This window comes from Oryzias melastigma, linkage group LG10, assembly GCF_002922805.2.
Source record: "Oryzias melastigma strain HK-1 linkage group LG10, ASM292280v2, whole genome shotgun sequence".
Lineage (NCBI taxonomy): Eukaryota > Metazoa > Chordata > Actinopteri > Beloniformes > Adrianichthyidae > Oryzias > Oryzias melastigma.
Window position 1 is genome coordinate 17,239,432 of NC_050521.1, and position 22,373 is coordinate 17,261,804.

At 38.5% G+C, this 22,373-nt stretch overlaps 2 protein-coding genes across 2 annotated transcripts; both read left to right on the plus strand.

Annotated features, from left to right (window-relative positions):
• The first annotated feature begins 171 nt into the window (after window positions 1–171).
• Window positions 172–8,695, plus strand: tmsb1 (thymosin beta 1). Its single transcript, XM_024283287.2, has 4 exons — window positions 172–870; window positions 2,983–5,572; window positions 6,869–6,983; window positions 8,250–8,695. Exon 2 carries the CDS (start codon window positions 2,991–2,993, stop codon window positions 3,861–3,863), a length of 873 nt encoding a protein of 290 aa, XP_024139055.2. The 5' UTR covers window positions 172–870; window positions 2,983–2,990; the 3' UTR covers window positions 3,864–5,572; window positions 6,869–6,983; window positions 8,250–8,695.
• Window positions 8,696–11,838: 3,143 nt separating this feature from the next.
• On the plus strand, window positions 11,839–22,129 carry zgc:66447 (SLAIN motif-containing protein-like). The gene is made up of 9 exons (XM_024283971.2): window positions 11,839–12,167; window positions 12,495–13,123; window positions 17,088–17,224; window positions 17,737–17,856; window positions 18,317–18,457; window positions 18,534–18,863; window positions 18,970–19,113; window positions 20,843–21,137; window positions 21,227–22,129. The coding sequence occupies exons 2-9, from the start codon at window positions 12,504–12,506 to the stop codon at window positions 21,279–21,281; spliced, it is 1,842 nt and encodes a 613-aa protein (XP_024139739.1). The 5' UTR covers window positions 11,839–12,167; window positions 12,495–12,503; the 3' UTR covers window positions 21,282–22,129.
• The last annotated feature ends 244 nt before the right edge of the window (window positions 22,130–22,373 follow it).

A 22,373-nucleotide genomic window follows, 5' to 3' on the forward strand; every position in this document is an offset into this window, starting at 1 on the left:
TAATAAAACTGAAATATGTGTTTAAAAAGCCTAAATTTGTTTAATGGGGTTATTTCTTTGTAATCCATATATTTTAAGCAGATATTGTGCATACTGTTTTTTTTTTAATCACAAATACAAACACATAAATCTCATTCAACTTTATACTTCTGCTAAATGTTTTATTTTGGCTGAATACATGAAATATGTTTTTTGATTATTTTATAAACATTTTTATTCATTACGAAAACATCTTGATTTATCAAATATGTTTTAGAATGAAAGCTAAATTAAGCCAACAATACTAAGGAAAATTTCTTAAAGCAAATTAATTCATTTGCACAAAAAATTAAAAAGTATTTTATTTTAAAGAAAGTAATTTTTGTTGTGTTTTGGTAAATATATTTAAAAAAAAGATTTAAAATATACCAATTGGAAGATCGAAGATAAGACGTAGCCAATAAATTGATAATTAAGGCTAAAATACAGTATTTACAATATATAGTCGCTCTAAATTAGACTCATTTTAACCGCTGCTGCCCTCTATCGGTCGATGTCGGTATCGGTCGAGCCAGTCCCTTCTTGAAAAAAATAAGTGGCACGTGACCAATTATTGCATCGTTTATGTGCACATATTTTTTTTATTTGTTATTTTAAGGAAACTGCGGTCACCTTAAGAAAATGTAAGCTGTTGTTTGACGCTGAAAAGGTGCGTAGTGACGCAGGAAATCTCGGCCAATGGTTTATTCGAAGAGCACATAAATACATAACGGGGGAGCAGCGTGTTTCTTTCTCTTTCAAAGGAAGCGGTGTGAAATAATTGCTCTAAAGAAAGACGGAAACGTCCAACAGCTGCAGCTGTTTCACCCCCGACGACGGAACAGATAAAAGGTCTGCAATTTCACTACTTACCAAATTAAAAACCAGTTTTGTTTGCATGCTAACCTGGTAAATGTACCGGCAAATTAACATGCACTAGCGCTCATTACAGAGGTATTGATTGATTTAATGCATTTTTTTTTTCAAATATTTTGACACTCCTCCAGTATACAAACAGTATTGTAAAAAATGATTATAAAATTCTAATTGCTTCATGTACACAGCCTAGTGGAATAAAATCTTCCTTTGATTGAATTAAATCTGGTTCTGCTTTTGTAACGGTACTGTAGCTTTTAGGAGATGCAGTCAGTGCACCTCACTTCCGTTTAGATTGAGAGATACAAATCACCATCCAAGCCTTTAGCTTTATTTTGAAATTCTAATTAAGATTTAGCTAAATTAGATGAACTAGCAACGGACTTGGATCAAAAATATAATATTTACGATAGTATACATTCTTTATATGGAAAAACTATCTGCTAATATGATAGTAATGTAAAGTAAAATCTTGAAAAAAATCATTTTCTTGTTTTAATACGTTTATATTGATAATTGGTAAAACGCTGAATTTAAAGTATTATCAGAATGTAGATTTGTTTGCTATTTTGCTAAAACATTTACACAGAAGTTCAACTTATTCATATTTTGTTTGTATTAGTTTTTTGCTTTTAATTTGAAAGTGTGAATAAAATCATATGACAAAAAGAAGATTATGATCATTTTAAAACTAAACTTCCCGTGTTCTTTACTGCCCACTGAAGTGCATCATCCCTGCATGTTTCAAAGGTTTTTGAAACATCCTCTTTTCAATACATGTTAAATGTTGTTACATGTATTAATGTTGTATTTTGTTAGTAATAAAGCAAATAAACATGCAGGGCATTTATGAGCTGTGTGTGTCACTAACTCACTGTTTTAGCCAATGTGTTCTTAGAAAATCCTTAAGAATTTCTAATACTTTGAAAGTAGGGTCTATCAAATCAACACAAGGCTGAACCAAGTAGGAAATAAAATGTGATGAAGTCTTAAAAATGCATCCATTTATTTCATTTTATTTCATTTTTTTTTAACTTTGCTGGATTTCTGCAAACTAATTGCATGATATTAAATTTAAAATGTCATAATAAAGTCCCACTGGAATTATCTTTTGATCTACTGTAAAAGTATTCCCAAGTACTCTGTTATTTGTGATTATGACGTTTTTGCTCTGTGGTTTTCTAGGTCTAGGACATAGTTTCTGCAGAGCACCAAGAGTTCCCATCATCCCTTAGCTTCCATTCTCTCTAGCTTACAGCCCCTCACACCCCCAACCAACATCACTGATGCAACAAAAATAGCGAGTAATATTAGAGCGATCCAGCCATACAGTTTTAAACCAGATGCTATCTCAAAATGACGACGTACATGGATCTATTTGTCTGCAAGTGGATGCATCAGAATAGAGCTTGTGGCCCACTAAATGTTTCTTCTAGTTCATAGCTGCAAGCTATTTCATATGGCATTTTTGCATCTGCTCCTGATTCACAATGAAAACTCAGAAATGCACTTTTGAGTTTTATTTTCTTTATATATGTCCTCCATCATGAGAAAAATGCCACAAGTTTGTTGAAAATGTCTTTTACTCATTCGTTTTAATACTTTTTCAAATATATTTTATCTCATCCAGCTATTTTATTGTTTTTTACTTTTTTATGTTTTACATTTCTTTGGGGTGATTATAATAGTAAAAGAAATTCTTAGTTTATAAAAAGAAGAATTAGATAGACTGATATCCATTATTCTCAATAGATCTGATGCTCAGGCTCTAATGGATGATGATGGAGACACACCCTTCGTCTTGGATACTTAAGAGTCAAACTAAGTACTCTAGTTATCTCTTTATCCACCATCAGCACTCAAAGACAAATGGTGAACATCTACCAAAAACGTCTTTAGATATTAGAATGACTGTTTTAATAAATGTGCTAATTATCTTGTTTATTCACAGTTGTCTTTTCACCTGCTGAGATTCATCTCTTTCTCTAATTTTCAAGTGATTGCGGCTTCATTATTGATGAGTGATTTTAGGCCCTCTGACCTTTCGTCTGCATCTCTTATATAGATATAATTTACTTTTTCTTTCAGACTCAAAGATGGCGGATAGCTCAGACTTCAAACAGGCTGGAGAGGACTCTCAGGCGCGCTTCCAGACCTACCTGATTGGAGGAACGTCCAGCTTGCTGTCCACCCTTCCGACCATCGTCGTCTTCCCCATCTACAAGACTATTTTTCGCCAACAGATCCACAACAGCCCGGTCCAGCAAGCGGTGGGACAACTCCGAAAGGAAGGGTTGGTGAAGCTTTACCGGGGCGTGGCTCCGCCGCTGGTGATGAGGACCCTGAACGGCACGCTGCTGTTCGGCTTCCAGGACACCCTCCTTCGTCAGCTCTCACTGCGATCCCGGGATGCCCTCCCTGCTGCAGCCCTGCCTGCTCTGGCTGGGTTCGGAGCCGGTCTGGTGGAAGCGGTGGTCTTCACCCCCTTTGAACGTGTTCAAAATGTTTTACAGAACAGCCTGAATGATCGCCATCTACCTACTTTGAGAAGTGTGCTGTTGCAGTTGAGAGCCCAGAGGTTGGCCTTAGGTTACTACAGAGCCTTGCTGCCAATCACAGCACGCAACACCCTAGGCAGCTCCCTGTACTTTGGCCTGAAGGGGCCCATGCGTGCCTTTGTGGCCGAGCAGGGGCTCTCCCCTCTTGCCTCCTCCTTCGTCTCCGGAACGCTGACCTCGATGGCGATCAGCCTGGCTTTGTACCCACTGTCGGTGCTGGTGGCGAACATGCAGGCGCAGGTTGGGGGCGAGCCAAAGGGGGTCATGGCCTGTTGGAGAGCACTGTGGAGAGCTCGCCATCAGAGCGTGGCTCTTTTGTACAGAGGGGGATCCCTTGTTATTCTGAGGTCTTGCATCACATGGGGAATCACCACGGCTGTTTATGACCTGCAGGTCAAACGACTGTCGTGAGCAGTTCGACTTTTAAAATATGGCCATTTAATCTAGAAAAACCAAGTAAAATATTTCAAAATTATTACTTTTGCGGCTTTATATTTAAGAACCATTTTAAATAACCCCACTTTTTACAGGAATTACTTGAAATGGGAATTTTATTTAAAAAAAATGTTTGTAACTCCATTTAGCAGCCTTGACAATCGAGTCAGTTTGCTAAAAAAAAAAACAGCTTTGATTGTATTCATTTTTTGCATTATTTTTTAAAATGTACACTTTAATATTTTGTAATATTTGGTCACTAAGTGTTTACATTCAGCCTGTTATTGTGTTATCAGCAATAATTTGGCTTCAGACAGTTTACGTGCCTTAGCCAAAGCACTGTGGCACTGAGGAAGCTTTTAGTGTCATTTGTAATCCTGTTTTACGTGAACACTGCCAGAACTATTGAAAAGAGACATGACATGCTGGCCAAACACTTGTCTTCATTTGTGCCTTTATGTTTTTTTTTTTTTATAAGAGAAAAGTTTACTTATCTTACTTAAAATGTAAGAGAAACAACTCAAGATCTTTGTGTTTTTATGTGTATTTTTAGTTTTGAAAATATTAGACATAAAGAAAATAAAATGTGGTGAAAGGTTATTTTTATGTTACTCTGAAGGCATCTGATTCTAAAAGTCTTTTAATTTTAAATAGTAGTCTACTAAGTTTAACCAACACAGAAGAAAATTGTTTGAAATGCTTTTCAAAAAAGATACAAATTATTTTGATGATTTATGATCTTGTTAATTTTGTTTAATCTAACTTTTATCAGCTTACCTGAGTATCTCTGCTGACCATGTCCACCCTTTTATGAGGCGTCCAATCCGGTTAATTGAGTGGCTGTTAAGTGTACATTATAATCTTTTATTACTTCAACACCAACAAATTTTGTTGTAAATCATATTTCCTGACTGAGTTATTTTATTTAAATTATAGTCTGTCTCTCTTTTTTTTATTGGGCCATTTTGTTCTTTTCCAGTGAGTTTGAACTGTTTACTTTGTTTATATTTAAATCTATGTTAATCCATGTTCGTGTAACCTTTTTTTAGATGCAAGTTTAACCTGGGAGCTAAAATGAACACGTTTGTATATGGAAAACGCATGTCCACAGCCAAATGAGGTCCTTAATGATGGGATTAAACTGTGAGCCTGACATTTTTTGGCTCAACTTCAGGGTGGTTCTTGGTAGAACTGTGCAGGTGGGGACACACATTCTCTTTTTGGGGGGGGATTTCTTATCAAACCTTGATTTGTTGTGAAAATATGTCCTGAATGTGAGTTTGTCCTCTAATAAAAGTACCTGATATTTCTCATTAATCCACTAGATGGCACTGTCCTACAGCATCAAACATCTCCCTCCTCTCCAGACATAATCTGAGTTAAAACTGCAGATTATCTGAGCAGTGAATGTGCAACAACGGAGTTAGAGATGATATGACAGATTATTGCAACAAAGACGACTGTTTGCAGGCAGATTGCGGTTGTAGGGTGGGGTGGGGGGGAGTGGGTGGTGGTACCAGGATCGGAATTCTTCCGCTGAACTTTGGGAACCAATCAAGAGCGCAGCATGGCAGTCCGTAGTGGCGTGCACAAGGGCGTGTGTTCACTATTTAAAGCGAAGGCTTTGCGCGGATTAGCCACAGACGCATCTTACCTGGAGAGGACAGTGTCACCGCACACCCCAGGTAAATAAATAAATAACAAAACGACAACAAAAATCATCATTATTGTGATTGTATTTTGAGTCTCAGCGCGCAATGTGATCAGAGAGACGGTGCGTAATGTATTCTCAGGTAAGATTTCTGATGAGTTTAAGCGTCTGCGTGGGGTGTTACGCAACATTTTCGGATTTCACCGTTGCTTGCTGCTGCTGCTGCATTCGTGGGGCTCGTGCGCAGACCCGTGACGACTCCCGTTCACCTTCCACATCCTTCACGCGACGCTGAGTGGCGGCGTTTCGTGAACCTTTGGAACCCAGACGAGGTGTGGACGATAAGATAATGTTTGAGCAGACGGGCTGTGGATACGTGCTGGACGCAGATGACACGGGGGAATGACTGTTGTGCACACAGCACGCGTGTGTCTTCCCGTCAGGTCTGCGTGGATGTGTTTGTGGAAAACGGTGCAGTGTAAAATGACACTCTCCTATAGCTGATGGGAAGATCAGGAAGTCTGTTATTCCTATTTGTTGGTATAACTCCGTTATTTTCCCCTTGATTTAATCCTTATATTGTGTTCGGGTCAAAAGTGACCCATCAAAATTTTTATCCGAGCACAATAAAGGGTCTTAACTTATATACGGGTCAAATATTAGTAATCTTATGATTTATTGATGTATTAAACCCTTACTTTGTGTTTGGGTCAAGAAGACCCATAAGGGTCCATTCTGACCTGAACACAATAAAATAGTCTAAATTTGTATAAGGGTCAAAAATTATTTATGATATTTATACATTTAACGCTAATATTGTGTTCAGGTCAAAAAGACCCATATGGGTCACTTTTGACCCAAGCACAATTAAAAAGGTCCAAATTTACAAAAGGATCAAAATGTATGTGTGTATTATATTTATTTATATATTAAACCCTTATATTGTGTTCGGGTCAAAAAGACCCATGAGGGTAAATCCTGACCCGAATACAATAAAGGGGTCCAAATTTATTTTGGGGGTTAAAAATTATTATTAGTTTTTTTTTTATACACTTAACGCAACTATTGTGTTTGGGTCAAAAAGGCCCATATGGATCAATCCTGAGCCGAACATAATATAAGGGTCTAACTTTATTTATGGGTCCAAATTTATTTATTTCAATATTTGTTTAGCATACGGGTCAATTTTGACCCGAAAACAATATTAGGACTACATTTCTAAACATATTTCTAGCATTTGCCTTTCGTGCAACATCAATGTTTTCCCCTCCTATATCTTGTTGAAATCTTTCCCCCTTATCATTTGTTCTTTCTCTCTCTCTCCCATCAGAAATCTTTCAAAATGAGTGACCGAACGCCAGTCAAACAAGAAGTGGAGTCATTCAACAAGCAAAAGCTGAAGAAGACCAACACGCAAGAAAAAAATCACCTTCCAACTCAGGAGGGTAGGTCCTAATAGGAGAAAAAAGAAAAAAAACTGCCTGTTCTCCTTTATCCTTGTCTACTTCAGCCCCTCCCAGACTTGTCATTATGGGACTATACAAACATTGCATCACAAATGGAGTCACACACCCATCAGCATGGAGTTTACTCCTTGCACTAACTAATAAGAGCCAACATCAAGATAGAAAGATATGACACCACCTCCCATTGTTCAGTGCTGGAACCTTAACTCCAAAACCTAAAGTACAACAACAGCAAAATAAAAGCACACAGAAACTGACAAACTCCAGGCTGCAAAATCACATTTGAGACTTGTTTTGACTTGTAAAGTGTGTCTAAATTCTTAAGAATTTCACCCTTGAGGCCAGCAACCCCCCTCTTCCTCCCTGACCGCACCTTGTCTTTGTTAAAACCTGAATCCAGTTTGAGCAAGTGTGCAGAAGGTCGTCGTTTTATTTTTTAGGGAGAGTTTAACCTGGGAATAGAAGGACTATGTGTTGCTCATTGGTTTAGCACAATGGGTGCATTATACTGCATGTCCTATCTGTTAGCAGTGATAAAACAGACCGTTTAGAAGCAAACAAGGAAACTGGTCTAACTTTTTTTTTTTTTTAAAGAAGGGCATGCTTTAAATACACCTCTCTTGGTCATAAGTGGCATTATTTAGAATGTGTTACACTTTGTCAACCTCCAAATGCGTTTGCCTTGTGTATACTTGCTATACACCGGTGGTTAAACCTGAGATAAGGCCCTCCAAAAAGCTAATTTTCTTTAAATGTCACCTGTTGTAAACCACCTAAAAGCCTCCACCAGTGTGTATGTCATGCTGACTAATTTTTATATCCTGGCTTTACGTAAGCACTCATGCACACCTGATAATTTGGGAGTGTTTGGCGCAGACGCACCTGGTAATTGACTGGGAATCGTAAAAGTTTTCACTGGTCCAAACACCTGCACGCCCCAAAAGTACAACAGGCAAAAAATAGTACGATGCTAGAAATTCAGGTGAATGATCCGTGGAAAATGAAATCTCTTTAGGAAATACACAGTCACTTGTTTCTACAGGTAGCATGCATTTGTTTTATGCAAAGCTATTCATCTCTGATGTGGGCAAAAATGCAGTCTATCTTTATGGAAGTCTTTCTGGAAGCGTTTCTGTGAAAATTTTCTGCCTTGAAGATGTTTGGTGCTTCTTCACGAGTGATAGTTATTGAACACCACTGATTTTTGTCCCTAACATTATGTTTTTCTTGTCTGTATTTCCATAGAAATTGATGCAGAGAAGAAGGGGTTGGAAGAGGCCAAGAAATGAAGCAAATTTGCCATGTTTGCTCATGTCCATTCCTGCTCTGACCCGCTCGTCTTCCAGTTAGGAGTCGGCCCATCTCTTCCACTGTCTCGTGTGCGGCCATGATTTCATGAAAATGTCGTTCTTGTTCCCCATTTGGGGATAATTTCCCTTGTGTAACCCCCTCCCCAAGTGAATCGATGCATTGGCTGCTTTTCCATCATGTCCTTTCCAGGCTGTTGACTGAGTGTTGAATAGAACATCTACGTTTAAACAAAAATGGGAAAATTATAAATGTTGTGATGAATGGTAATCTAACAAAAAATAATCCTAACATCGTGAGTATGCCTGTAAATGGTGCCATTAAAAAAAATGTAATGAAAAAAATTATTTTTGTTTTGATATAAATCAATGAATCAAACATTCTGACTGCAGTCACGTCCTTCTTTTTTTTTTTTTTTTTTGATGCTGGGATTGCATTTTTCCAAGAAGACAAGAGGGGCCGTAATTCTTTGTCAGATTATCTTATGTGCAGCTGTTTGGGCCTGCCTCACATTTTTTAGTTTTTGTATTTCATAACCTGCAGCCAGATGTGGCTCGCCGCTGCCTTGGTTATCACATTCCAACATCATGGTAGCAGAAACTCTGGACGGTCTAGGATGAACCGGAATTCCAGGTTCTTCCAAACGTTCTGTTGTATTGAGGAAGTGGAAAAGTGTTTTATAATAGCTTTATGCAACTCTCTTTGAACACTCTTTAGTGTTTCTGTGATTTTAAAAATCCTAGTAACAAGCTATAAAACTATAAACAAATGTTGGTGTCTTGCTCAAAATATTTGAAAGGTTGCAACACAAAGTTTTCATCCAGATACCCGACAGGTCTGGGCGTGTGGAAAAAAAGAAGTGAATCTGCTGAATTACTGCCTGGAAAGTTGCCTACAAGTTCAGTATTTGATTTTTATGCCTTTATTCATTTAGTATGTATAATAAACTTCCAAAAAAATTGTGAAAGTAAAAAACAAAAGGTGGGAGCAAATAGAGAACTATTGCCAGAAGGTAATCACACACAAGCAGACAGAAAGACAAACAATGACAAATAAAACCACAAAAACTACCACAATATATCCGTATTGAAAAGTAAGTGGTAGGAGATAAATGAAAGTAGATCCATGTCCTATGAAGCAATTTAGATGAATTAGCATAGGTTTTGTTTAAAAAATGAATCCACATAGGAATATTTTACATCCTTCAAAAATAATAAAGTAGTGCATGCACAATACGATCTGCATTTTTCCACACACAAAAAATATATCAACCATGTACTAGTAATCCTGAAATGTGATAAATCTTTGCTATTTTCTGAGCAGCTTCAGAAAATATGTCTTAGAAGAAAGATATGACTTGGCATGCTTTCCCTTCACATACTCTAGTGGCCTGTGTTTTTCCACATCAAGCCTGCTGAGACACGCTCTCAAGACAACATGCTAATACTTGACACGTGAAAGAATGCCTGGACAGTGTTGTAAGGTTTCAATTGTTCAGATTTACTTTTTGCAACTGAAGGTATCTCCTCAAGAGCAAGAGAAAACCCGTAGCTATAAAGTTGTAGCTTTTGTGGCTTTGCAAAAACGGGAAGGGTTCTTTATCAGTGATTTTGTGGGTGTGTTGGAGGAGGATTGTAGCCAGAGTACAAACGAAATCTTTATCTGCTGTTGTCGTGGCTTTCTCGTTACATAGAAATGTACATGCGTCTGAGAGCTGTGATTCATTTGTGATATGTTTTATAGCTTGTATCATTCATTGCTCAGTGTATGTTCTGTGTTACCATGTAATATATGCAGGAAAATGTAAAGAAAAGTGAATTCCTCAAAGTAGCTAAAAGTATTTGAGCTCCAAGTTAACCTATACATACATTATTAGAAGCTTATAGATGTATTGCAACAAAACTTTAAATACGACGTCATCCTTGCCCTAAAAATTAGCTCTGTACAACGACTGATTCGTATAAGTACTGATAACATAAAAGCACCCTACACTCAAGTCAGAAAAAAGGAAGAATGGCGACACCTAGTGGCTTCCATGTGTCATTTCATTTTGAAAAAATAATGTGTTGGTACTTTTGGTTAATCTGTTTTCTATGTCAGATATTTGAGCGAAAATATACGTACAAGGTTTACTCTACTGTGAGAGTGGTTTAGCATATAGAATACCATTATTTTATTGCAGTTGCATACATAGATTAAAAACAAAATAGATTCAGCACCAATGTTGTAATGTTTATATTCAGTAGAAGTAGAAAAGTATATCAAAAGACAGACAGTACTATGCTTAATTTGGCTTTTTTGCATTTTTTATTCAATTAAATCTTCTGCAGCAAATTGACTGTATAATCGTACAGTCAATGCTGCAGCAGGATTTCATTTAGCAAAGTGTCTATTTTATTTTGAAAGGAACTGTCAAAAGTACAAAATTAAAATAGCTATTTATAGAAAAGCACACTACAATTATAAATCAACTGTTGAACATATTTGAAAGCTATATTTTATGAATGAATCGTAAAAATGGGCCTTTGTGGTTTCCGTAACTGGCCCAATTGGTTCTTTCAGCCTAAAAGGTTACAGACTAACTGTTTACAAAAATAAATCCCTGTTGTGTCGTCCATGGATTTTTGTTAGTTGGTCAGATACTGAACCAAGAAGGTTTGCTTATGTCAAATTCAGAATCCCTCCAGAATTTTAGCTTTCTAGTGATATTTAAGAGTACACAATTGTTTTTGATACAATTCCCACAGGTTCATTTTAGATAATAAAAAATAAACCCTACATTAATTATACTGCTTTAACCGTATTTTAATTGTAGATATGGAAATTACAAAGAAAAGATACACCAATAAATATATCTGAAATCAAATCTTTTTCAGTTCCTTCTGCTGCAAAGTTTTTTTGGTATTCAACCATGGAGCGCTTTAACTGCGAAAGAGCAAATACCACTACCTATAAATACTGTATTCTTAAAAAATTGAAAGAAGTTTCATATAAAATATTACATTAAATTTATCCAGTCAAAGATACATTAAGGGGATTTAGGATTAACACAGATGAGTCTTGTGTTTTTTTGTCACTCGAGTAGAGAGACAATTTTTCATTTATCCTTTTAGAGTTTGGTGTGATGTTGAAGACTTTATAATAACAAAAATGAAAGTTAATATTTGAATATTTTTGTCATGTTGTATTTGATATGGTTTATCAAGAATTTCATTTTTGTTATTCAATTGTTTATTATTTTGGGGAAATACTATATTCACAAATGTAAATGGTCAAATTCACAACCGTTTTTATTTTATCTGGACCCTAAATCATATTATAAAACAATATAACACATGGAAAATCTGAGGCTTCAAGAATATTTAATATTTTAAAAGAACTCAATAAAGTTTATGGGGAGGTAATGCATTCTATATGATGTCTATGTTGCAGACTCATGTTTAAAAAAAGAACAATGGCGACATCTAGCGGTTACTTTGAGGAATTGCATTAGCAACGCGTATGTGCGGCGTGCTGCCGCTGAGGGGCGCTAAAGAGCAGGATCGTGGAAAGGAGGAGGCGCCACCGCCGCTCCGCTGCAGGTCTCCTCGGTGAGCTAACTAAAGTCCATCAACAAGCTAGTTAGCGGTGCGTCGCGGTGGACATTATCAAACGTTCATAAACACTAGAATAGGATGGAGCATTTACTTTAGGATCCTGACGCGCCTGGAGAGTTGTTCCAAATCCGCGAACCCTTTCGGGTGGAAGTAATTAGCTTCTTCATTCATGCAGTCGGGGATGCACGGGGGAGTTTGAGCTCTGAGTGGCGGGCGAGCACAGCCATCAGCTCACGGGGACAACACGGCTCAGTCACCGGTATGGTCCTTTTCTGTTGTTGTTGATAGCATGCTAAAAATATAACACTGAAAATAATCATCTACGATGAAGCCATATAGTAGATTTATAGTTGAACGTTCTCAGCATCTGTGTTCACTGTTACTCACCGGAAACCGTTAATTGAAATTTTAAAAAATAAAAGCCGAAACTGCTAGCATCTTGTTATAGTGGTTTGTTTTTGTTATATTTATAGAAACAGAAATAAGTTAAACATCAATGTTAGAAAACTGAATTTCAAATTTTGACGCTGTGAACATGTTGAATTTATTGTTGTTTATGAAGGTGTTTTCATGCTATCTGCTGCAGAGTAGCGCCATGGTGGTTCCGGATAGTGCCGGTGTGGTCTCTCCTCCCGACAATGGGGGTCCAGCACAGAGCGCTGAGGCCGGGGACAGGGGCCAAGACCTGGCGGGGGTGGAGCTGGAAGAGGTGCGAAAGCTGCAAGAACTTGTCCGCAGGCTGGAGATCCAGAACGAGAGCCTGCGGAACAGAGGAGGAGGCAAGACCAGAGGCTCCAACAGCAACCTGAACGCTGCTCCCGTCAACATCAACGACAGGCTGGCCTGTGAGGAGCTGACCAACTCCCATCTCAGGTTGGAGGAGCACAGCAGCACAGACTTGGAGCTGTCGCCGCCTCAGGACTGCTGCAGCAGCAGCAGCAGTGGGGAAGAGATGTCCCCTTTGCCTGCAGCCAGCAGACTGGGGGAAGAAGAGGAGGATGAGGAAGAAGATCCAGCTCTGTGTGGAGATTTTCTAACTCTCACCTGCAGCAATGGAGGGGGCCAAATCCAGACACCTGAGAGCCCCTCTCAGGCTAGTAATGAATCAGAGACGCTTGCAGAGAGTGACTCAGGAGTGGACCAAAGTGCGCTGGATGAAGTGGATGTCCTAGATTTGGAGGATGGATGCGCAGATGCAGAGGATGACGACAGTTGGTGGGTCTCTCTTTTTTATTTTTCCCACTAATCCAATGGAAACTATGTGATGGGGGACATATATAAAGAAAATAGTACTACCACAAACTATTATATTAATAGTCGACGAATCACTGATTATTTTTTCTGATTAGTCGACTAATTGGGTCATGCGCAAACTGGATGTAAAGCTAACATCCTAACCATCATTAGCTTTAAACTAACTAAAAAATAGATGTATAGCATTACCTGCGATAATGCTAGTGGGAATGACGTAAGCTGAATTTGGTCGCTGAAGATGCTGAAATAGATAGCTAAAAACGCTAAAGCTGATAGCTAAAATATTATTTAAATGCCAAATTAGCCTAAAAAAGGAAAATAACCCTAACTTTGCCAAAACAGCTAGCATGCAGCTGGAATATTAGCTAAAGTCCAAATTAGCCTAAAAACTGAAAAATCCTAAATTAGCCAAAACAGCTAGCATGTAGCTTTAAAATGAGCCTAAAAACTTAAAATGAGCCTAAACAACCTTAATAAATGTCAAAATAGTCCAAAAAGCTAAGATAATGCCATTATAACTTTCAACTTTACTACACTCTGACTCTAGAGAACATAAAGTAACGACTAATCGACTATTAAATTAGTTGTCGATTTTTTTAATAGTCAATTAGTCGACAATTAGTCGACTAATCATGGCAGCCCTAAAAGAAAATAAGCATTTCTGAGTGGGTGTACGCTATTGGGAGAAAGTGTAAACAGATGGATGACGGTAAGTGGGGGCGGGCTTACTTGGCGTCAATAGATGCCCACAACATCATTTCGGATTAACTAATGCTGCTCTGCAGGAACCATATCCTAGAAAATGGCTGATTTTTTTCTCTTGTTTTGGCTAAAAAACACACAATTTTAATTAATAAACACCTAAGATATGATCAGAGTGGGACTAAACCCTCATCAAAGCTTTAAATAGCTAATAAATGTTCGTTTATGCGGTACAGCAGTGAGCAGGAGCCACCTTCAAGCCAAACGCATATAAAGTTTCTGGCTTGCATTTGTAGGTAAATCATCCCCTCTAACCAAATGACTCATTTGTTGCTTTTCTTATGAAGCCTTGGTATTAAAATTAGTAACTTCCCCACAGGGCAGTGACTGCATAATGTTCGACCATGTGAGACTGCAGCAGATCACTTTCTTTAATCCAAAAGAAAACAGGTCTTGAAACTTGGCAAACAGGAACTCTACTTGGACTTGGAAGGAGGGAAAAAAAAACTATAAAATGTCAGAAAAGTATGAGATGTCAAAAAAGTGAGAAGGTAATTAATCGAGTTCAGCAGGCAAATTAGATTAAATGTCTCCTTAATTTCAGAAAAATCCTAGACTGAAGGAACCTCCCTGTTCCTGGACTTAAAGTGAGCTGAAACATTCTATTTTCACTTCTTTGAAATCAAAGAAGATTCAGAAAAACAGTGACAGAAGTTTGCTGTATTTCATTACACTACAGACCTCAAACCTGCTGGTAAAATTTGCGCTTGGGGCTCTTTTTGTCCTACTTTTTTTGTTTCCTGATGTCAGCTCAGACGATTCATAGCTGTTTTTTTTGGTGTTCTGTTTTTTTTTAGTTTCCCATTATTAGCCATACCATATGTGCTTTTGAGGTTTATCATAGCCAAAACAATGCTAATCCTCACAGCGGTATAAGCTGATATCCTCTGGGCTGTATGCTGGCTCATGGCCTTAACTGCTTTAGACGGGATTTGGGATCATGTGATCTAAGGGCCCCTGTTTGGGTGACCAGAAGGCCGAAGGGACAGAAACACTTCAACAAAGCGCAGTTTCTTTTTTTTTCTTTTTTCAATGCAAAGGCATCAAGAACTAAGAAAGAAAAAGTAGTTTTTTGATTGAAGAAGTCTTTCATGGGTGCGTTTCAGCAGTGTTAGCTTGCTGTCCTAATATTTACCCCTCTGTTTTGCAAACAAAAGTGAACAATCCTTCCAGTGTGACCTACACCTGTGTGAACACATAACAGCACTGCCCAAAGGAACAATAGATGCTCACCTGTGTGTCTTGTTCAAATAAAAGATCAAATGGTGAGACAGCTCCTGCCTGAATGGATCAAACAGGAGTTTGGGGTTTTGGGCAGAGTACATCCCACCCCCACTCCCGGGCTCTGTGACAGCATGAGTGACCTGAATTTTGTTCTGTATTGTTCGACGATCCTGCGGGAAATGCGACCTTTTGTGTTTGCCTGTTGAGAGGAATTGCTGACCGGTTCAGAACCTGTCAGTCCGGGTTTCACAGAAACTCTTTTTTTAAAAGACAGACTCTGATGACAATTGTTTTTGATACTTTTTGATACTTTTTCTGACACGTAAAAAGAAAAATTAAGCTTAAAATGAGTATTTATTCAAATCAGAGCTTGTAACTGTGACGTGGGAAGCTACAATCAGATCTGCTCCTTTCCAATCCACCCACTTGCAGACAAAAAGATCCATTTCCGTCTTCGGTTTCCTTGTCTGAGCTGTTATCTGGCTCAAAACTGTACAGCTGGATAGCTCCAATATTGCTCGCCGTTTTTGTTGCACTGTTAATGTTAGGTTGGGTGTGTGAGAGGCTGTAAGCTAACGGGAGAGAGAACTTGTATAATTTTAACAAAATATATTTCAATGGAGAGTAAAAATAATTAAATTATTCAAGGTTTAAGTTAATTTATGATGGAATAATATGTAGGCTTTTTTATTATTTATAGTTATGTTAAAAAGTTAAGATTTTAAAGTTTTAAAAATTGGCCTTTTGCTAGTTTTTGGATTATTCTGGCATTTACTAAGATTTTTTTAGGCTACTTTGGAGTTTGGTGAATATTTCAGCTACATGCTAACTGTTTTAGCTAATTTCGGCTTTTTGTTGTTTTTAGGCTGTTTTGGAGTTTAGCGAATATTTTAGCTACATGCTTGCGGTTTTGGGTAATTTAGGCTTTTTTAAAAGTTTTTTTGTGGCATTTTTTTGTTTGAATTTTAGCTTTTTTCTGCTACATGCTAGCTGAATTGTCTAGCCTATTTTTTTAGGCGAATTTGGCATTTAGCTAATATTTTAACTGGCTATTAGCTTCAGTGATTTCAACTGTTAGCTTCAGTGATTTCAGCTATCAGCTTCAGCGTTTTTAGCTATCAATTTCTCCATCTTCAACTCCCAGCACTAGCATCTTCAACGGCCAAATTCAGCTTACAGTTTCAACACTAGCATTATCACAGGTAATGCTATATATCTAGTTCATAATTATGTTAAAAAGTTATGGTTTAAAAGTTTTAAAAATTTTGTTTTAGAGTGTTCAATAAATGTTTTTTCCTCTTTGGCCCGCAACCTAAGGTGTGTTTAGAATTTTAGCCCCCTGTGCGATTGAGTTCGACACCCCCTGGTATAAACAGATGGGAAGTGGGGGCGGGCTTACTTTGTACCAACTACCCCACAGCAACTCAGAGGCAAATATCTAAAGAACTACTGCTGTTCTGCAGAAACTATGTCCTAGAAAATGACAGGTTTAGATTTTGACCCCCCCCAAAAAAAAATCATAATTAAAAGAACACTTTTAAAGTAGGTCAAAAGATGATTGGAGTGGACCTTAAGGTGTTTACTCTCCCGTCCTGTTATCTACATTCTTTACACACAGTGATAGTTTGTGAAGTGGGAGGAGATGCATGGGTGGTGGAGTGTAAATTGCCCATGATATGGACTTTAACAACACACCTCTTGTCTGATCGCTCGGAATTGATTGAATCATCACTGTCACTCAAGAAAGAAAGGTTTAAATATCCTGCAACAAAATATTCTTATAGAAACATTTCAGCCTTGATGTTTTCAGTCACTTACTCCCTGGCTCTGCACTGATCCTGTTTTCCAAAAGCACTTCCTTGAACCTTACACCGTTTTCTGTTGTTCACATTTCCCGGCTCTACAGGTTTTTTTGTGTGCTTTTTTTTCTCCCCAACAGGTTGTACGTGTCTCCTAAAAAGCAAATAGCTGATCCGGGGCCCGACTCGCCACTGAAGTGGTGTCGCCAGGCTCTTGATCATCGCAGTCCAGAGACCGAAATGGCCTGTAAGACGCTGATCAACCGCTTGGACCAGAGTATGTATACTTATTGTGTATTAATTTAGCTCATTTCACCCCAAATCTATTTTTTTAGCTCAAGTTCCTTTTGAACCCTTTATACTTGATCTTATTTAAATCCAGATTATTTTAGTATTTTTGTTTACAGTTCACCTTTGCCCTGCTTGTGTACATTTCATGGTAAAGTACCAAGACAAAGCCTGAGTAGTGGTAGTTGCTGTTTAAACACCCCTGTGTGAACGGTAGTTCAAATGGAGCTCATTCTTCATTTATGACGCCTGCAGCCTCAGCCTCCCGCACACAGGAGAACCTGAACAACAAGGCTATTCACGCCACGGCTCAGCGGCTGCATGCAGTCATGGGCTGGATTGGATTACCTTCCCCCTTGTGACAGCTCTTCCTTTCAAAACGCCAGCACCAGGCTATGAAAGCACCTGATGACTGCAGAGAGCGCTTCTGTTCTGTCAGATCCCTGAAACTAGCAGTAGCTGGGAATGGTCACATGTCTGATCTGTAGTTTCTACTCGCAGCGTCCCGATGGAGGAACATGTACAGCAGCCCGTCAGAGGCTGGCTCCACCAGTTCCGGCCTGATCTCACCTGGGTACCACAAATCAACTAACAAATCCCTACTAACCTGTGGCAGCGCAGGTACGGCATGACGCTAACACACTGCTACCCACTGCGGATGACCTGTTATTGGATGTGCAAACAGTTGTGTTAATGCAAACCTTTTTTTTTCAAAGCTAACAATTGTCACATATAGAAAAACAAATTTGGATTTGCGATCAATCCCATGACAGGCTTGTTTTATGTTTGGATAACATTTTTGCTTTGTGGCTCACATGGGTTCTTAAAAAAACAGATGCATGTCCACATTAGTCTTCATGAATGAGCTACAAACAGTTTGTCTACAATAAAAAAAATAATAAAAACATTAAAAGACCTGAAGACACGACTGAAAATGATTTTTTTGCTGTTTTTATGTCACAATATAATAATTTGTTGCTTTTATGATTGATTGAATAACACATAATTATATATATATATATATATATATATATTACCTGCGGTAATGAGGTTCTCGTTGTTTTGACATCCTTGTGTTCAGGTGCCACTAGCATGCACTCAGCTCTGAGCTCTCAGTCATCCATAGACAGTGAACTCAGCACATCAGATGACTCCATTTCTATGGGTTATAAGCTGCAGGACCTCACTGATGTCCAGATCATGGCCCGTCTGCAGGAGGAGAGTAAGTCCATACTGTGAAATCTGTCAACTGTTTGAGGTGAAAGAAATTTTTATTATTTTTGTGTTTGTGTTGACAGGTTTAAGGCAGGATTGTGCTTCAGGCTCAGCATCTGCATCACGCCGCAGCTCCACCACCTCCCAGCAGTCGCTTCGCCGCGGTGGAACTTTCAGCGATCAGGAATTCGACACTTACAGCCTGGAAGACGACGAGGACGGGTTCTGCTCCGCCCCCCAGCAGCGGCATCGTTACACTCCGTCACCTTTAGGTTCACCGCGTTGCCTTTCCCCCTCAACCTCCAACCACGGTCAAGAATACAGCAGCCGACTTGGAGCGCCACGTTCAAGGACGCCCAGGCGGTCCCTCCAGGGTCCCAGCGCAGAGCTGCTGAAGTTTGCAAAAAGCGAGGGTATGCCAAACGCCACTGACCCCACATTCAGAAGTGGAAATCCTTGTCCCAGTGCTGTGCAGATGCTCGCTCTCTTGATGAACCGGTTGTTTGTGTGTGGTTCCAGAGGAACTGAGACACAGCATGCCTAACCTGGCTCCCCGCACCAGCCTACGCTCCCTGGAGGCAGTCAGAAACAGCCGCAGCATGGAGGCTAACCTCCAGAGCTCTGGCAACCGCATGTCTCACCTGTCCCACTCCCCTTCCAAAGGTAACCCTTCCCTCCTCACCTGCCCCTCACTCAACCTGCTTTTCTTTTTTCTTTTTTTGGAGCTTCTCCTTCAGCTTTCCTCTGTTCTCGGTCTCTGCATGACCAAAAGTAGCCTTAGATGACAAGACTGCTGTCATCTGCAGGGCTGTACTTTTGTATATTTGCCGTGAGTGGAGCTATGTAGATACCAAAACAGTTTTGTTTTGTTTGTTAAAAAAAAACAAAAATTCTCTTTTTACCTCAGATTTTGAGAAACGTTTTTGTAAGAATTTAAATTTCTTTTGTCTTTAAAGCTCCATTCTCCTTTTGATTTTAAGCAAAAGAGTTCATGTTGATGTCATTTGATAAGCAAATAGTGACAGTAAATAAAATGTTGCAGCAATAACAAAAAAAAGCATACCAACAAAATACATCACAATATAACAAAATAATAAAAACTGTGGTTGCCTGAATACATTAAAAAATATAGAAAAAATAGTGCTGCTTTTATTCTATAAATTATTTTTAATTAGAAAATGATGTTACTCATTTGCTTTACTTTTTTTAAATAGTTATTCTTTTTTAGATTTCGGAGATGAAGTGCTTTATGTATTATAAAAGTTAATACAGCCTATGGGGTCTGCAGCCAGCGCTCACACACCTGTTGAGGCCCCTACAAGTTCAGATTCAGAAACTGCAGCTTCCTTCCATGCGTCATGCTGTCAAACTGAGATCTAATGTCATTTTCAAAGACCAGCTGTAGAGGCAAAAACAATGTCAGTGTAGTTGCTAAAAGTGTCTTTACCTTGTTGTTTGCTTGACCTAAGCAAACACACTATTTCAACTTTATTAAATACAGTAGTTTGCTGGGGATCACTGCCAAACTGCTGAGTCAATTTGATTTGATTCATGAGTTCACAAGTCAAAATGATTTAAATAACATATTTTAGATTTATTCTCAAATTTGTATATTAAACTAACATTTTGAGTTATGAAATCCATAATTTGTAGGTAAATTAAGCAACAATAAAGTTATGTCTTCTGTCAAAAAAAAAATATCAGAAAAGCTTTTTTTCTCTTTGTTGTTTTGGAACTTGAAAAAAAATATATTTAAATTTAATTGTTTTCTTTTCTCTTTTTTTTACGCAAAATAACTCATCCTACAGAGATGATGCTTCATTTCTGGTCTCATGCACATCATTTCATCATAAAATTTATGATAAATGAAGTTAAATTGCAGTTTAAGTAAATTAAACTGCAACTTTGCATGCATTATTGTCTGGCACAGCTCTTCCTGCTGGTATTTTATATTTGAGGAATCAGTCTGGTAACAAGACATTTATGTTTATTTTAACTAATCTTTCTTGACATCTTCCATTCAGACTACACTGTGAGTTTTCACTTTGCAGGGGGAATGTTGAAACACCAGCCTAATCACACCTGTGTTGTAATCTTTGTTCCAGCCCACTTTAAAGGAAGAAGAAGTTGAATTAATTTTATTTTATTACAGTGTCATTACATTTTAGATTGAGTTTAATGCATCTGAACAGCTGTTATGTACATTACTTGAGGATGTCTGCCATAATTAAATGCATAACATGAAGCATCTGATTTTATCGTTCTTATCTTGAATAAACTTTTTTTATTGTCACTACATTACTCTTCTACTATTTCTCCATCAAATGTGTTATTTTGACTTTTCATGAATACTAGTATAGATTGAGACCTTTAAACATGTTTTTTTCTTCAGCTCAGGGTGCGGCCTGCAGTCGTCTGCGTGGCAACGGACAGTCACCTCTGTCCCTGCGGGCTCCGGTTAAAGCCGTCACTCCGGTGGGATCCGGGACTGCTGGTCGTCAACCTTCTAGAGGTCTACCGGTTATACAGGCTCCACTTTCAGGAGGCCGCGGGCTACAGGCGCCAGGATCCGCTAACGGAGGAAGCTACGCAGCCGGGAGGGCTTCGACTGGGTCAGCGCGGGCTGCGGTGGGGCGAGGTCAGGGTCCAGCCTCTACAAGAAGTAAATTGTCCCAGCCTTCCAGGAGGTGAGCCTCAAACGTAAAAAAAAAAAAAAAAAAATAGCAAGTGTTCTTTAAGTTAGAAACTAAGATTTTTTTTTCTTTTTTCTTGCCAGGTCTTTAGGCATAACTAAAATCTCGGATGAATCGTGGAAAGATGGCTGTTACTGATTCCTTCCTGTAATGAAAGACTGCTGCAACTCCTACCTGACTTCTCAATGAAAACAACCCAGCTCTGTGTCTTTAGACTCGTCGCACATTTCAGACTGGAGCCCTGTGCCGCACTGGATTTGTAGTTAATCTCTTTCCCTTGCATGAAACATTGTCAACCCACATGCACAGAGGCTATGTAGGTGGGCTTGATGGCACACAGGGAACGCTATTTGTTGTATGGACCAACCCTGAGCTTCCAGATCATTTCCTTGGATCGATTTGTTTTTATGGTAATTGTGAGAAATAGCTGGAAAATTTGAGTTTGTATTGCTGCACTGTCGATGTATGACTATGAAAACAATTTTAATGAAGATATTGCTGGTTTGTTTTGTGCAAATTACTACTTGACAAAAGGGGGTGAAGTGTTGCATGCTGGGTTTTGTTGTTTTTCGTAAAAGGCATTTCTGACTTTTTCCATGTTCCGTATGTCTTAATTTGATGTGCTGAGTGGTTCATTGTGAAAGTTTTAGATGTTTTTTGCTTACACAGCAGAACAATCCTAGTAAACCACACTGCCCTTGTGAATTCTATTGAAGGATTAAAAAAAATGGTTGTGCCAAGGTGCATTACAGCTGCAACTCTTTAATTCTATGGCTAATCTTGAAGAATTAAAGGTACTCAGTCATTTCAATATCCATGAATCTTGGTGGATTACTTGACTTAAAAAATAAATAAATAAAAATCATTGTAAATAATAGGGTTATGCACAAAGGCCTTATGCCTAACTCAGCTATGCACCTTTATGAAGAGTGCCTCAAAATTAGAAGCTGTAAAAATGAAAAATAATAAAGTCTACCTTGAATCTATGAACGGCTTTTTTTGTGCAAAAAGACATGCATCATAATTACCTAATCATATGACATTTGCAACACAAAAAATACATATTTATTGGTAGCTGGACCACCTCTGAAAAAGGCTCCATGCTACCCACCCCTTGTGACAAAATGGCCTACAGGCCTCATCTGTGCGTTCAAAGTCTGAGCTCACTAAATTCAAAAACATTGTTTTATTATAAAACATTTTGGGTGAAAAATCAATTTTGCGCACCCG